Here is a 16,966-nt window from a genome sequence, read left to right on the forward strand (position 1 = left end):
ATTTGTCAGTTTCCATTGGATGTTTTTCTTTTTTGTTTTGTTAGTTTCTTCATGGTTTTATTGGTTTTTCTATTTTCTTGTTTTTACCCGTTTTCGTATATTTCATGGTTTTTATTGGTTTTTTCCTTTCTTTTTCCTCTTCGGTTTTTGTTGTTTCACTCTCGGTTTCCCATGCTTTTTTTCTTTGTTTTTCTTTGTTTTATCCTTTCTTTCTTTTCCTTTTTCAGTTTGTATTGGTTTTCTTCATTTTTCTTTGTACATTTTTTGTATGCAGCAAATCATTTTTATATACATGTTGAAAAAAATTTAAATATGTCATTATCACATCTTCAAACGTATATGATTTTGATGTCTACTTTTCTGATAAATATTGTACATTTCTTCAACACATCAGAAACATGTTTTATGTACATGTTCAATATTTGGGAAATACATGATCAACATTTCTTAGAAAAACCACTGTCTAAATTTTTTGTATATACATTATGAACATTTTTTACATACACCATTAACATTTTGGAAATTGAGGATTAACATGTTTTAAAGATATTTATTTATGTCTACGTTTTACATAAACATTGTACATATTTTTCATATATTAGAAAAAAATTCTTATATTCAAGTTTACATTTTGGAAATACACGATTAACCTTTTTTAATCCATATATTTTTTGATCTCTACCTTTTCCATACATATTACACATCAGAAATATTTTTTATATACACATTTCACATTTTTCAAATACATGATTACCATTTTGAAAACTTTTTTTATTTTTTGTCTATACTTTTTCCATACGCATTGTACATTTTGGTATACATTATTCCTATATATTTTTTGCGTACATCAAAAATATTTTTATATACACATTTAACAATTTTCAAATACATGATTAGCATTTTTCAACAGTTTATGTATACTGTTTTTATAAGAATATATTTAGAATATTTGGAATTGTAAACAAAGAAAGTAAAAAAGAATGAGGCCTTTTGTGGTTTGTGGCCTCCCGCGCTCTGGGTCGGCCCAAGCTAGCGTTGGCTTCATGTGAGGCTGCCCTAGGTCTCGCTATATGTGAGACATAGGCGTGCCCCGTAAGGTTTTCTACGTTTCCTACTTAAGGGCATCACCAACACCGACTCGTAAATTTTCTCCCGCATCCGTCCGCGGACTTAAGTGGGGGGGGGGGAGGGAGGGGGCAGTCCACGGACACGGATGCGGGATGCAGTCATCCAACGCTATCCACACACATTTCAAACCTGGTTTCAATAGACCGAACGAAATTCATGCAAACAGGCTGATTTTTCATATAAACCGGAGCACATTCATTACAATTTAGACATTTTTCATTAAAAGAGCGATCGGGCGTAAACCCATCCTACGGATGCACTCGTCGTCCACTTCCTTTGTATTCCGCATCGGCGACCACATCCTCCATTTGTCGTCTCCATGAGCGGCGGGGGGTGGGGGTGTGGGATTCAAGACCCGTGAAGTAAAGGTGCGCTCTCCGTGAGGACTTATAGAACATGGGAGACAGACCAGCCCACTTGGGACATAATGCCCTACTCATCCTCGGAGGAGTTCGCGGCCCGTCGTTCGCCAGTGGAAGTGAGGTCCACGATGGAAATGGAGGGGCTGGCTCTCTAGTCGTCCCACTGGCTCTATCTCCAAAATGAGCTATCACAATGCTAATCCTAAACAGAGGGGGGAGGAGTATATATAGTCTAGGGGGTGAATGGGTACAAGGGCCTCGGCCCGAAACACTGTGCACAGACAGGCGTTGGACATTCGGACGTTGTCGATCGGCGGGAATGGTCCTGACGTCCCGCGTTATGTCTCTATAGAGTCAACGTCATATTTCCGAACGGGGACGGTTGTCCGGTCGTCGGTCGTCCGGACGGGCTCAGATTTCCGTCGTTTTCGTTCTGGACATGTGGACCGGATTTCTGGAGACGGTGGGATGTCCGGAAGCTGGAGCGTGTCTGTCGTCCGGGATTCGTCGGATGTCCGGCCACTGTAGCTTTCGTCAGCTGGCCCTTCTGGTTGGTGGAGTCTCCAGGCATCGGACGTCCGGAGGTTGTCGGACGTCCGTGAGCCGTAGTTTTCGGGCAGCTCTTCCTCTTGGTCTTCGCACTCGGTGTCTTCGCCATCTTGTCCATTGGGTGTAGTTGCTCCATGGATTTCCTCCGAGTACCTGATCACACACAAGGTCTCCGCTTGAGATAGCAGCCATGTCTCACATGTGGAATGTGTTAGTTCGGAGAGGAGCGAGTTCACCTTAGCTTCGATAGTCCTTGCTCGAGCTCTAGTCATTGGTCGTTGTGGTGCCGTGAGAGACGAAGGTAGGTCCACGGGGATGACCAAAGGATGCTCCGCATCACACGGGAAGTAGTACTGGGTTTGCAAATAGACCACGAGCCCACGGGAAGTAGTAGTACGGCCTAACGCACTTGCCACTGACCCACACATATATTCTCGCTAGGGTTTGACATATTTTGCCCCTGGCTACTGAGAAAGAGAAAGAGAAAAAGAATAAAGAAATAGAAAATGCGGCCTAGGGTGGACCAAATCCTACATGGCGCACTGCTGGAACACACCTGCAATCCCTCATATTGCCCATATATAGGCTGAGAATTTGGTGTGCCGAACAACACGGACGTTTAAGGGGGCTTTGAAGAGTCCGGTTAGATCAGCTATATCCTTCTGGTCAATTTTGGGAGTCCTGGTGCAAATGCTCTAATCGGAGGCAAATAAGGCACGAGCCCACTGAAAAGTAGTAGTACTGGGTTGGCACCGTTGACATTTACACATTTTATTTGCGACATAGTACGGCCTAACGCACTCGCCGCTGACCAGCGCACATATTCTCCAGGGTTTGACATCTTTCCACCATGTCTACTCCACCTACACATTAGCCATGGACCTGATCTGATGTGCTACTCAAATCCATGGCCACCGCGTGCGCTGGAACATTCAGCATATCGACGTGGATTCATGGTGTTCTGCTGCTGCTGCTGCTACGGCTCTCCTAGTAGTATGAAAGTATATGAAGTTGACGACATTGGATTTGCGTTGACGACGTTATCGGCCGTAGCAGCAGCCGAAAGGTGGTGGTGAAGACGAAAGATAGTCGAAGCTAATCAACTAGAGGGCGTTGAAAATGGCACGCATGAAATTAGCCATACCACTTGGCGTGTAGTCAAACAGGGATATACTTGTTATTTTGCTAGTTGTATCTCGTGTCATCGCAGTATACCAAGAGGCCAAAACTACTAGGACTGCCCGTGCCAATGCCGGATGATGCCCATAGAGGTAGATTGTGTGTGCCTGCGTTTATAGAGGTGAATATATGCACATATATTATATATATAGCGTGCATTTCCAGCTCCTCCATTCCTTCTCATGCACGATCTATCTACTCCTATATACCAGTATCATGGAAAGAGGTAAACAGGCCACGAGCACTGGATTCGCGCCGTTGACGTACGGCCTAACGCACCCACGCGCACGTATTCTCGTTCAAGTGGCGACGTCCACCTGCACGTGACAGATGGAGATAAAATCCATGCCCACTGCATGCGTACACCATGTGCCAGGCGCCGGGCGGTGGACATGGAGGTGCAGCAATGCTACAAAGACTATCTCGCGAGGATGACGCACTGATGGAGTGGCGACGTACCGCTCGAAACAAAGACGAGGTGCAGAAACCGACATGGACGGGAGGCTAGGCTAAGCGGACGCTGTCGAAGAGTCCTGTCAGGTTACAGAGGTCACTAGAATATATGCGTTTTCAATTTACTTGTTCTCGAACTTGTGAGGTCAAGCCGTCGAGCTAGTTATTGAACATAAGACTAAAAGATGACCCATTGTATAGATTACGTGCTATCAGATTTCCGTAAGTGTAGGATTTTTGCCCTAGGAATGAGTAGGAAGACGGGGAAAAGAGAAATGGATGGATAGAAGAATGTTGCCCACTTCCTTGCTTGAACCACCAGCCGGCTGATCAGTAGGATCGTCATCTGGTGTAGTGCAGATCATTCATTCATTTAGGTCTTTTCAACCACTTTTAGTTGGGAAAGGCCGCTGTTGTCACGTCCATATCTTGTCCTTCCCTTCAACGTTACGCTGGTAGCTGCTTTTCTTGATGGGCAACCAACAACAAGCCTGCTATGTCGTGCTCTGCTCGTGGGTCGTGGTCCAGGATCCAAGTGGTGCCGATCGAGTCTCCTAGCTTGCTAGAAAAGAGACCATGTCCACAGACCACAGCTAGCGCGGCTACTGCTCCGGGAGCGCCTCCCCGCCCCCGTACACTGCACCCGCTTCCGTCCCCGAGCCGCCATGGCCGTCGCCGGCCAGTTCCAGAAGGTGCAGATCCAGCGAGAGGACACGGTGAGCGACTCCTCAGTTCCTCCCTCCCTCCAGCCTCCTCGGACGACCATCCATCACCCGCTCTGATGGTTCTCCAGCTACAGAGTTCACTCCATCCAATGACCTGTTGTGCCCTACAGTCTTGGCGCTTTTGCTCCGTGCCTTATTGCAACTTACTGCTATATAAGCAGATCTGACGCCGTACATCTGCAGACCTCCGATGCCTATGTTGTCGGCAAACAGAATACCCCTGGAGTTGTAGTGTTGCAAGAGTGGTGGGGCGTCAACAACCAGGTCAAGAACCATGCCACCCACATCTCCAAAATCGGCCATGGATACAGAGCGCTTGTTCCAGAGTACGGCGATCTATCATATCCTGTCTTGTGCTTCTTTCTTTGCACCCTACCATTTGTTCAAGACAGACTACTCGCAAACGCGGACGCTTCAACAAGTGCTACCCGATCCGCTCGATCGGAATATCATCGCCCGGTCAAATCTCAAATGCCTTGTGCGTTTACACTTTTCTTTTTCAGTTTGTACCGTGGGAAGGTCGCTCTGGATGCTGCCGAGGCTCGCCATCTGATGGAAGGGCTAGACTGGCAGGGCGCAATCAAGGACATTCAAGCCTCAGTGAAATGGCTCAAGGGAAATGGATCACCCAAGGTAGCTTTTACTTCTGTTAACGTTTCAAGATTTTGTATATCTGTTTTCCTTATTTGAATTGTATTATATATTCTGGGTGGATTCACGTCAAATCATTTGTCTTTTGCTACATTTGTTGTGCTACCTCCCTTTGTATGCATCAATGAAAATCTGTTATTTAACTAGTCATCTTGTCTGTTTGCTGCGCAAACCTTGTTGCGCGATTTTGACGGTTAACCAAATTTGTAAGCTATGCTCATTACTGATATCTAAGATCTTGTTACAAAAGAATCGATTTAGGTTCATGGAGGTAACACAATCCTAAGTTCCTAACACATAATGTCAGGTTTACGTTCCGTTGAAATACAACGCGTAAGATAGTAAGTAATGGTTGACATATTTTTTTTCTATTGTTTTTAGGTTGGTGTTACTGGTTATTGCATGGGAGGTGCCCTGGCAATTGCGAGTGGAGTTTTGGTACCGGAGGTTGATGCTGTTGTTGCTTTCTACGGGACGCCATCGTCGGAGCTTGCTGATCCTTCTAGGGCTCTGGCTCCAATCCAGGCTCATTTTGGGGAGCTCGACACTTATGTCAGGTTTGCTGATGTGACCGTAAGACCTTCTTTCACCTCAGTCTCGGCCTCGTTGAATAAGACAATATTGAGATTTATTTTCTTTCCATAGGGAGTTAGAAACTTGAAAATAGTTTGATAATTCAAATGATAAAAATTAAAATAGATAGCATTGCTATGGTGATGTTTCAGGCGGCCAAGTCGTTAGAGGAGAAACTCAAATCTTGTGGGGTGCCACATGAAGTGCACATATACCCTGGATGCTCCCATGCCTTCATGAACAACACATCACCTGAGGCTCTCGAGAATCAGGGAGCCATTGACCTGGCATGGTCCCGCTTTGCTACATGGATGGGTCGTTTCCTGTGATCTGTATCAGAGCCATCACCACATTGTCTGAACCTGAGGTGTATATGGACTCAGAGTCACGATGAGTAATGAGAATAAGATGTTCAGTTCGTGCGTACAACATGCAGTCATTGTCCAATCCAGACAAGTTTTCTTGTGTTATGCTACGTGAACTCGTCATGGTTATGTTTTGTGAATGATGAGCTAATTTGATGTGCATTTCTCCATTTTATTTTTGTCATTGCAGGCTGCGTTGGTTGGTTGGTTGGTTGGAGTTGTATAGTGACGCCGCACATCGAATTGGGGAGAGTTTCTTGGTTTTCACTCTTTCTTGGAAAGGCATTTTTATCGTGAATGCTTGCTCTTTTCCGAAAATATATTAATCTTTTGTCATGCTTCCAGAGTCACGCGGCTTTCACTCTTCTTTGCAAAGCATTTTGGATCGTGAATACTTGAAAATATATAGCAAAAGTTACATAACACAAATAATTCCAGAAACGGTATTGATGATGTTGATCTCCCCCTATAAACCTGGTCAAAGTTTAAACCATACAACTTCTGTGTGCACTATGTTTTTAAACTTGGAACAAATCTATGCACACTATTTTTAGAGGGTTTTTACCCCCAAGGTTCCCGTTAGTGAAAGGTGTTACCCGATTTAGCAAAAATTCTAAATTTATGTTGTTCAGTTTTTTTCTCTCCAATTTTTACTGCGGATTTGTGCATGCCATGTAGGCGGTTTTTTATCTCTCTTCAGTTTTCTATACCTACTGGATCCCAGGTGCAGAGAACAGTCGGGCTCAGCCCAGAGCGTCCAAAATTATTTTTGTTTTCACGGGATCGGCCCCGGCGAACAGAATCCCGAGGCTCCCCCTCGTGGGCCGGCGGTCGACGACGAGATCTTTCCCGGTTCCCGGAGGAGCAAAAGCGGCGGCCGGTTGGTTTCCTCCGCTGTGCTACTACCTGCACAGCTGCACTGCGGAGCACGCGCTCGCTCTCTCCGCGTTGTCGCGCACGTCGGCAGGTCGGCAACCGGCGAAAGGGCTACCTGCCTAATCCGACATCTCGACGCGCACGGCGAGGCGCCATGAATCATCGGCCCTGCGTGTCATCCAGCTTGCTTTAGCTCGTGTGCACGCGGCATCCGGAGATTCATGCGTCCGCGGAACAGCGACTTGTGATTTGTGACGACGTACATGATTGATTGGTGCATCAACAGACAAGGCAAGGGAAATATATAGCTCGATCCTGATGAGGAGGGCAAGTTCGCATCGGAAAGCTACATGCCGTCCGTCCGTCCGGCCACAAATGTGAAATGTCCGGAACAGCGACTTGTGAGTTGTGACGACGTACGTGATTTATTGGTGTATATGCATCATCAGAGAAGACAAGGGAAATATATAGCTCGATCGTGATGCGGAGATCGTATATGCATCAAGTCCGGCCGTCCGGAGGCGCGCGGCTTTCCGGCCACAAATGTGAAACGTCTGTCTCCGCGCGCTGATTGCTGCCTGCTGCAGTCTTATTATCGAGATGAAATGTTCTTTTAGCGAAAGGTGACGTTGCTCTTGACAGCGAGGTGCATATGCAGTTTTCCGTCGATCTGACGTATGCATTGTGTTATGCCACTTAGAAAAAATCTTTAGAAAAAAGATGGTGCATATGCAACAAAGTAACATGTCAGAAATGGCGGCTGAATCGATAAGTTGCATTTTCTATTTAGAAATATATATATATATGGTGTGGTGTGCCCGTGTGTGGACAGAGTAACACACGTCGCCGTCGCCTTTCACAACCTCCATTCTCTTTTTTTCTTCAGGCACGCGTGTGAAAGCGGCGAGGAATGTGTAGTTTGGTTCGATCGCGAAACCAATAATTCATTTGCCGAACAAAACAAATTCCCAGGCAATTCCCAAGCCATTTAATTTAGCGTACAACAAAAGCATCAACATCCATTTCTCTTGGTCAGGAGCACTATAAAATAGGGGGGTAAGTGCGCTTTGGGCCATTTCAATTAACATCTTTATTTCCCTTGCTGGATCAATTCATTCGTCCATCCCTAAGTTGGGCGTATCATCAAATCAAAATAATAAAAAAGTCGTAGACTGAATCAAACTATACCATGGTTTCCGAAGAAAAAGAAAGAAGGTGCAACCACGAAGAACTCAGAAGAAGGTTCTCTTTCTTGTGCACAAGAAGCAGTGCAAACTACAAGAAGAAGGCAGGGGAACAAGCACGGATCTAAAATCTTTCTGCATTTATATCGTCGACCGGCAGTGGCCGCTTGCTTGCTTATCGTGCTAGTACATGCACACTTGTGTGGCATGGCGACGGCCAAACTTCAGAGCAGCGGCAGTAAATCTCAGCTAATTATGTTTCTATTTATTACAAAAGATTGAGAGAAAGAGGGCAGGGAAGGGGACCTTTTTTACTTGGGCATCATCGATCTTCCACAGTACACCGCCGGTCGACGGTCAAACCTCGACCGTCGGCCGGAGCTGGTTGATCTGGGTGGGTGGCTGGCTAGCAGCGGTAGACGAGGTAGTTGTTGCGGCGGGGCTTGGGCATGTGGCAGAGCATGACGAGCACCAGGGCGATCATCATGGCCAGCAGGAACCCCTTGGGGTCCAGCCCCATGCCACCATCGCCGCCGCCGTCGTCGTCGCCACCGTTGCCGCAGCCGATGCAGCAGCAAGATCCCGACCCCATGGCGACGGCCCCCTTTCCCTTCACCTCAGAGACTGGCACCGGGAGATAGAGATGCTGATCTCTCTGAATCTTGTGATGTTCTGTTGCTTCGACTGTGGAGAAAGGGGGTGGAAGCAGAGCACTTGTTTACTAGCAGCAGCACTGACATCCAGGCGCACGGGTCCAACACGGCTATCTAGCTGGGCGGGCGGCTAGGCCGGTCCGAGGACGGCAGTCGGCAGGCGTATGGACACCGGGGCCCACATGTCAGAAGACGGTTAACAGCAAGAAAACATTGCTCAGCAAATCTATATCTATATCTATTATATATTATATATATATATCTTATATCTTATATCTTTACCTACTAATAAAGCAAATAGCGCTTCTGCCCGTACGTCATAGAAATTGCCCTCGAATTTGGCATACATTACCCGCCATGCCATCCATAAGTAACATGATTCGGATTTATTTCAAAATCACCGCGGGTTTATTTCTTACAGGGCGATACACTTATATTACACAATCCTCCGGTAGCGCAATGGCCATGGCGTCGGCCTACCACGCAGGAGACCAGCGTTCGATCCCTGGTTCCTACACCTTTTTGCCACGCAGGTCTTCCACCCCCGCGCGCTAATAGGCCGGCCACGCAGGTCTTCCACCCCCGCGCGCTAATAGGCCGGCCCATAATTGGCTGGGGGTGGGCCTGTTTACTATTCTTTTTTTTTTTGCTTTTTATTTCCTTATTTCTGTTTTTATTTTTCTTATTTAAATTAATTCAGGATTTTTTAAAGAATAAAATTCCGAAAAGCTGCGGGATTTATTGAGAAGTAATAAAATATTCATGACTTCAAAATATTTTTTGCATATCATAGAAAAAAATCGGAATATCATGATTTTTAAAATAATAATCCAGTAGTCTGGAATTAGAAAAAAATGTACATGGCGTGCCTCCTCCTCCTCGACGCGCTAATGGGCCGGCCCATGTGCGGCTGGTTGCGCCTGTTTTCTGTTTCGTTTTTTGCTTTTTACCTTTTTAATTCTGTTTTTGTTTTTCATTCTTTACAATCATTCAGGATTTTCAAAAGAACCAAATTTCAAAAATCTGCGAGATTTATTGAGAAATCATAAATTGTTCATGATTTCAAAGAAAAATCGCATATCATAAAAAAAATCACAATATCAACTAGATGTTCATGAAAAAAACATGATTTTTTTAAAAATCCAGTATTCAAAGTACATTCTGGAATTAGAAAAAAAATATACATGATTTTTTTGAAATGTTTCCAAAATTAAAACAGGCCCGTAAATGATGAACAAAACGAAACATCGCCTGCGTCGAAGTTTTAATAGGGGATCTGTAGAGGTCAATTTATGATTTTATTTAGTCCCTCGCATCGGGTAAAAAAAGGTTTCCATGTTTCGTACGACGCTGAAGCCAAAAAATATTGACACAATTTTCTATGGGTTAGTTTTTGTAAACTATATAAAATGACTAAATGTCTATTTTGCCTCCATACACAGCTATGTTTATTCTGGTACCATGGTAATTGTTATGACAACCACCGCTACGCTAGGTCAAGATTATATACATCATTCATCAGTCTAGCTTAGGTAGGGTTCATCAATGCAGTTTACTCAGCCAAAACTAATTCGTTGTGGCGCCTTAGGAAATCAAATCATGGTCAAACCATCACTTTTTTTTGAAATGACTTTTCAAAAGTCTCTTATCTCATCATGACATCACTTAGACATAGTTTTTGAAATGACATTTTAAAAGCCCTTATCTCACCTTGGCATTTTAAAAGCCATTATCTACCACTCCCGCATAGTTTGATAGTTTTTCCTCCCGTTGCAACGCACGGGCATATTTGCTAGTATATATATATATATATATATATATATATATATATATATATATATATATATATATATATATATATATATATATATATATATATATATATATATATACTATTAAAAGGAGGTGATATTCTTGGTTTCGTCCCGCTTAGATGATTTTAGGTGATTCTGATGTGGTACTAAACTTTTTTGCGTCCAAATCAGCGTGCCGAACGCACAGTGATTGGACCGGCCCAGTAGCAAGCGCGGAACGCAAGGCCCAGCCCACTAGCAAGCGCCTAACACAAAAATAAAACTTAAAAAAGCTCAGCGCTATCACGGAGGTTCGAACACAGGTGCTCCCACTCCAATATGCATGCTACTAACCACCACACTAATGGCTGGTTGCAGCGTCAAACTTATAAGAATGCATTGGCAACAGCATATTCTCGCGGCCCTGTATGCTTGGCTACACGATGAGGATATTACATTTTATTTTGACCGGTCAAAGGTTTGGATGTTGGTTCGCTTCTAGAGCCGAGCAAAATAATCTTCGTGCAGTGCTCCACGTAATCCTTTTTTTGGCCTTTATGTGAGCACTGCTCCACGTAGTCACCAACGAGAAAATTGTTGTCTCTTGGCACAACTAGAATAGCTCTCCTCCCGTTCACTATATATATAAAAAAGAAAAATTAGGCGCAATGTACGTGTAATCTGATCACTTGCTACATACCCAAAATTTAATTTAAAAATGTTCTAATTTTATGTGATTCTGCCTTTTGAAAAATGCCAGTAGTTTTTAAAAATCATTCATGAATTTTAGAATGTTTATGTAGTTTTAAGAATATTGTTCATGTATCAAAACAATGTTTATATAAGTTGAAATGGTTCACCTTTTTCTCAAAAAAAGTTCATGTAATTCTAAGAAGTGTTCACATGCTTAAAAATATTTTGTAATGAAAAAACATTCATGCACTTTAAAAATTCCATGTGATTTAAAAATTATTTATTATTTCAAAAAGATTGTTGATGCATTTTGGAAAACAAATATACAGTTTAAAAGTGAATGGGCCTATGAGAGATGGTGTATGCATGCACTAGGTGCATATTGTAGCTTGGGGAAGGGCGCCCATCACCTCCAGCTCGACGAGATTAGTATATAACTATTAGACATTCACTTACGATGATGTTGTTCAATGGCAGGTGTGCGTGGGTTTAGGTAGTGGCCGACATCATCGCCTTGGGATTGGCCACGTTCAGACGCATTGTGACCAATTAGACACCGCGACCATGCATGGTTAGTGAAGGCATGAAAGGGTATAAGTGACAACACGGAGGTGGACTATGTTGATATAGATAAGGACCAGTTGAGGGGTCTTAAGTTGTGCTTATTATACAACTATAGAAGCATGTATCTTTTTTTCTCCCGCTGCAACGCACGGGCATGTTTGCTAGTAACAGCAAAAAAAGTTAGAAGTTTCGCTGCACTCCAGTTGCAACTTGCGAGAGTTGAAAAATAAAAAAGACGATTGCCACTGCATTCCTGTTGCAGTTTGCAGAGGTTCATGCGTGAACACTTTCATTCCTGGGGCCCACATGTCAGGCACTAGATGTAGAAGGAAAAAAAACAAAAGAAAAGGAAGGTTGTCACACATTCCTGTTGCAATTTTGCAGGTGCTCATGTATAAACAATTTTCTTTTTTTTCTTTTTACTGTGTTGGTGGGATGTCACTGTCTGAAAGCATTGGAATTCCACTTCTGACGTGGTTTCGGACAAAACTTCACTTCAGAGTGGCGCCACCCAGTTCGACCGAAAGCAACTGGTATCAACCAAATGATTCTAATGAAGACCTATAAAATGCACCTCAAACCAAAGTTCAGGCCATGCTGTACCAGGAAACCAAAATAGGTAAAAACTTTCAGAACAAACGTGCTCAGAAACGTGGATAAAAAACGAGCATCGGACCGAAAGGAAACGGACGGATAGACGAACGCAACAAGTGTGTCAGAAAATCAAACAGAGGATGACCACCTAGCAGAACAAATATACACCGCTATAACACTATTGTGCAGTGTTTGCAAGGTTTCTAGAACTGCTGTGCTGGGGCAACAAAACCTGGTGTTACGACAGCACATCCGTATGATCCCCTTGATGCTGCTATTCACTCAGGGTAACAAGAAGAATTGCTCAACGTGTGCGACCGGGTACTAACTGTCGACGCCGAGAAACTCTGTGAAGCTTGGGTATTTGGGCTCCCACCCAATGTCGGCCCGGGTTTTCGAATTCTCCATCCTCTTCCCCAATGGACCGTCGGTACCTGAAGTGAAGGTGGATTTAATGTTATTACAAGAAATGGTGATGTATGCGCACCGGAACACATCAAATTTTGTGTTTCAATTTTCATGTATGTGAATTTACAGGAAGGAAACTAACCAGTGAAACCGTGGAATTCCGTGTCGAATTTCCCACTTTTGTTAACAGCGTCCATTATTTCTTGCCTGCAAAGTTCAAATTCATTCATTTTAATTAAAAGAACGAGTTGCCCTTTCAGCTATTAGCAAAGCTATGATACACCGACATAATCGAGGTAGACTAGATGAAAACCAGTTGATGTAAACAAGCAGCTTAGTACTAACCTGGAAAGAGGCTTATTGTCACAGCCCAAAAATATACGACCCCGAGGTCTCTTTTTCATAATGGCAATTGCAAGGGACGCAGCATCCTGAACATACATAACATAACATTACAACTCACACAATGCTGATCGATCTGACATACTTTGCTTAATTAATCAATAGAGTTGTTTCTGTTTGTTTGATCTGACGTACTTCGCTTAATAAATCAATAAAGTCGAACCGTTTGCTATGATAAAACTGAAAAAGAATATAAAAAGGATGAAACTGGGGTAAATTTATATGCTCATTTAACCTCATAATGGATCTGATTGATAATATGATCTGGTCGTGAGTCCAGTGTTCCCTTCCTCAACCAGAAATAATGAGCACCTCTATCTATTTTGTGTGTCTAAGTCAAGGAAACACCGTATGAGTTATATTCATCTTATATTGTATAAAACCTCTGTGTTCACGCTTGCAATTTTAAACAGCCAATATGTATAGGTGGAGGATATATAAAGTCCTGCTAGCCTGAGAACACAGCCTCCTGCCTCCAGAACAACATTTTCTGCTCTAAGAAGAACATCAGTACGAGGACCCCTGCCAACAGGAATAGATGGACAATCCTGCACAATGAAGAGAAAAAACATGGTAAAAACAATGAAAATAAAATTCAGAAAATATTAGGAGCTAGTTGTGTGTTTCTAGGTAAGAAATGCTTCAACTGCAAAAATAAAATAAGACATGCTTGTACTCCCAAACTATAACAAATCTGAAGTTGCATACTATATAGACTTGTAAATTTCTATGTTCATTTAGCGGAGCTTTTATCACCCAAAAGAGCAACAACTGGTAGACACCTTTGATCTCTGCAGAATATGCAGTCTAGCAGTAATACCTCGTTGCACAATCTGTTGTCACTGCAGTCATAAAGAGCAGTACTCGACGTAAACAGGAAAGAACCTTCTCCATTCCAATTTGAGGCAGCCACTCTGCATGCATTTTCTGAAATGAGGATACATCACATGCCCATGATATGCAATTTGTTAAGCATAAGATAGATGCACAATGCACAGTATCATAGCAAAACTAGTCTAGTTACTTTCTACCATTTCATTGAGATGCACAACTTTGCATTTTTCCTACAAAGCTAGTGTAATTCATTTAACAATGGAAAAAAAATATCCTACTAACCAAATTGATGATGCACAGAGGTGTGTTGACATCAGAAAAAGATTGGTGGCACCCATCTGCATATATTACTAGTAATAGCAGATCCTTACAGATTGCATAGAAGAAACTGTCCAATAATCCATGGAACAGTTTTTGATATAAATCATAAAATCTGAAGGGCCTGGTGGAGTTAGTTGTTCCAGGCACAGTGCACATCTATTGTTCATGTGACCTAAGGTTCATATCAGCAATTAAACTTCCACACTTCAAAGAATTCAGATTCCACACGGACGTTAGATCTCAGCCCAAACAGCCCAGACATCAAGCAGTGACCAAAAACTGGAGATTGGTACCAAATCTACTGCATGGAGCCATCATTACAATCACACTCGCCTACCTCAAATCGCCAGGGTAATCATCAGAACGAGATGGGGGTGCACAGAAAATAACATATGGAGCCTTTTGAGAGATAGTGGATCCCTTCAAGGAGGGAATGATGCCAATATCGGTTAGCTCGCTGTGATGGTCTGTGCTTGCGGTCTGGCCATAAACTTTGCATCCTGGATGTTCCTATAGAAGACGAGGTCAAGTACTTAATTAGCCGAAACATGGTTATGTTAAACAGGTTGATGTCGGAAAGTGGTTCTTTAGCCACAGGTATTCATACCTTTAGCCACTTCTCGGCTACCAGTCGCCCAAGCACACCTGGGCCAACGATGAGTAGATCGTTCTGGGTAACAATGTTGGCACCGGGCATCGCAACCCCTGTATCTTGGGATAGCCCTAGCAGCAACAAAGAAGGAAATGTAAAAGGTAACTTAGTTGCACACATCACTGTTGAAAGAACTCGACATCTGGAGATAAAGAGGACGTCTGTGGAAAGAACTCGACATCTGAAGATAAAAAGGACAACACTAGAGCCTCCATCAGTCATATATATGACCTTCAGCACATAGTAGCTAGATAACTTAATTTACTTCACCAGGTACTGAGATCTGTTCCATGTCCCTTGATAACCCATTCCACCATGACCGGAGGCCATAAATTGCTTGCCGCATACAGGTCGGGTGAAGTAACTACTACCTAATGTCGGCGCTTGCGCGACCCCGGAACCGAAGTAGTATAAATTAGTTACTTCCAATGGAGTAAAAATGGGCATAGTGATAGCTATAACACTTGTGATTTGGAACTGACAGGAAATGAATTTCAGAGCTGGACACAGCAGCTCAGCAGTGTAACTGGAGTGTTACCCAGTGGCACGGAGCGCGAGGAACAGAAGGGGGAAAGACAAGGGTCGGTGAGAAAGTTACCAAGGGAGGCGGCGGCGACAGGCGCGCGGCGGGCGAGCGAGAGGAGCCGAGCTGGACGGCCGGCGGTCGGGGTGAGGGGCCACACGGAGGAGGGGCGGGAGGCGGTGGTGGGTGCGGGGAGACGGAGGGCTGGGGTCCGGGCGGGAACCAGGGCGGCGGCGACGGCGACATCCATATTGTCGCCGGCCGTCGTGGAGAGCTGGGATGGGGATGGAAATTGGATCGGTTGACGAGGATAATGGTGGCGACTTTGGTTGGGCCGGGCCGGGCCGAGTTGCCATCCCAACCAAAAACGGAATCAGGGCCCAGGATGCATAGACTGGCAGACAGACAATTGAAAGTTTTTGCCTCAAAAAGAAAAGGACAATCGAAAGTTTGAAATCCATTCGACCACGTCAGTCGAACTGCCTACACATGTACAATTTTCTACTCCCTCCGTTTCAAAATAAGTGTCATGGTTTTAGTTTAAATGTAGGGAGTACTTGCCTAAGAAAAAAGAGTACAATTTCTTCAAATAATACTAATAACAATAATATACATGTACAAAGATTAAGGCCACTTTTTATTGTATACTTCAGAAAGTACCCCCATGTTTTTACACACGTCTTGCATTGATTGATACAAATACACAAACACAAGAACTAAGCTAAGCCAGTGGCATAGCTTTGAGCATAATCCAAGAGGGGGCCAGGGAGCTAATTAATAAGAAAGGAGGGGCTAATCTTTAGTTTAAACACTAGTTAAACATAAGTCATAAATAAAACATAGCATATTTTTCAATGGATGCAAAAAATAAGGGGGGGGGGCATGGCCCCTGTTGGTCTACATGAAGCTCCGCCACTAAAGCTACCTGCTTGACATCATTTCAGTACCAAGGAAACAACACAGCCACATAGTGCTACCCTCCTCCATTTCGATCATCTCGACCATGCTAGAAGGGGTTTGCGCGGTTTGGAAAGCAACAACCGTCAATCCATCCTATGCCGCGCCACAACCAGATAATCTTTTCCTTCCTGGCATGTGTTCTCCACCTTCAGAAGAGCACGGGACCAACCGCAACAAGTTACCTGCAAGCAAATAAAGTCATATACACGGAGGCGCATCAAGGAGTAAGGGTGGGCAAAGTCACAAAGACAGATCAGCCAGAGATGAAAAGGTCGCACAATGTGACATTCAAAGAGGATGGTGGATTCACTCTTTTGGTAGCATCCTTCTGGGCAAAACCATATATATGAGCGTCTTTTACTCTTTTATACTCCCTCTGTTCCAAATTACTAGTCGTGCTTTTAGTTAAACTAAAACCACTAAAACCATGACTAGTAATTTGGAACGGAGGGAGTATCATATATATACGCCCTCCTCACGTTGTTACGACAGAGAAGTGGTTCTGGTTCAGGAAGCTTTAGGTC

General features: G+C 43.8%; 2 protein-coding genes across 2 annotated transcripts; one reads left to right on the forward strand and one right to left on the reverse strand.

Annotated features, from left to right (window-relative positions):
- Nucleotides 1-4,175: 4,175 nt before the first annotated feature.
- On the forward strand, nucleotides 4,176-6,155 carry LOC123040096 (protein usf). Its single transcript, XM_044463033.1, has 5 exons — nucleotides 4,176-4,387; nucleotides 4,580-4,722; nucleotides 4,900-5,029; nucleotides 5,429-5,620; nucleotides 5,773-6,155. Exons 1-5 carry the CDS (start codon nucleotides 4,337-4,339, stop codon nucleotides 5,947-5,949), a joined length of 693 nt encoding a protein of 230 aa, XP_044318968.1. The 5' UTR covers nucleotides 4,176-4,336; the 3' UTR covers nucleotides 5,950-6,155.
- Nucleotides 6,156-12,420: 6,265 nt separating this feature from the next.
- On the reverse strand, nucleotides 12,421-15,805 carry LOC123043224 (uncharacterized). The gene is made up of 9 exons (XM_044465602.1): nucleotides 15,558-15,805; nucleotides 14,915-15,030; nucleotides 14,645-14,817; nucleotides 13,973-14,066; nucleotides 13,590-13,700; nucleotides 13,388-13,477; nucleotides 13,096-13,181; nucleotides 12,893-12,957; nucleotides 12,421-12,776 (listed from the first exon to the last, which is right to left on the reverse strand). Exons 1-9 carry the CDS (start codon nucleotides 15,730-15,732, stop codon nucleotides 12,667-12,669), a joined length of 1,020 nt encoding a protein of 339 aa, XP_044321537.1. The 5' UTR covers nucleotides 15,733-15,805; the 3' UTR covers nucleotides 12,421-12,666.
- Nucleotides 15,806-16,966: the final 1,161 nt, after the last annotated feature.

Source organism: Triticum aestivum, chromosome 2B (assembly GCF_018294505.1).
Source record: "Triticum aestivum cultivar Chinese Spring chromosome 2B, IWGSC CS RefSeq v2.1, whole genome shotgun sequence".
Taxonomy (NCBI): Eukaryota; Viridiplantae; Streptophyta; class Magnoliopsida; order Poales; family Poaceae; genus Triticum; species Triticum aestivum.

Coding starts and splice junctions, on each gene's coding strand:
- LOC123040096 (XM_044463033.1), top strand. CDS start 4,337: ATGGCCGTCGCCGGCCAGTTCCAGAAGGTGCAGATCCAGCGAGAGGAC. Junction 4,723..4,899: donor TACAGAGCGCTTGTTCCAGA/GTACGGCGATCT, acceptor TTTCTTTTTCAG/TTTGTACCGTGGGAAGGTCG. Junction 5,621..5,772: donor TCAGGTTTGCTGATGTGACC/GTAAGACCTTCT, acceptor GTGATGTTTCAG/GCGGCCAAGTCGTTAGAGGA.
- LOC123043224 (XM_044465602.1), bottom strand. CDS start 15,732: ATGGATGTCGCCGTCGCCGCCGCCCTGGTTCCCGCCCGGACCCCAGCC. Junction 15,031..15,557: donor TGTCGCCGCCGCCTCCCTTG/GTAACTTTCTCA, acceptor TGTTGCTGCTAG/GGCTATCCCAAGATACAGGG. Junction 13,182..13,387: donor TCAATCAGATCCATTATGAG/GTTAAATGAGCA, acceptor ATGTATGTTCAG/GATGCTGCGTCCCTTGCAAT.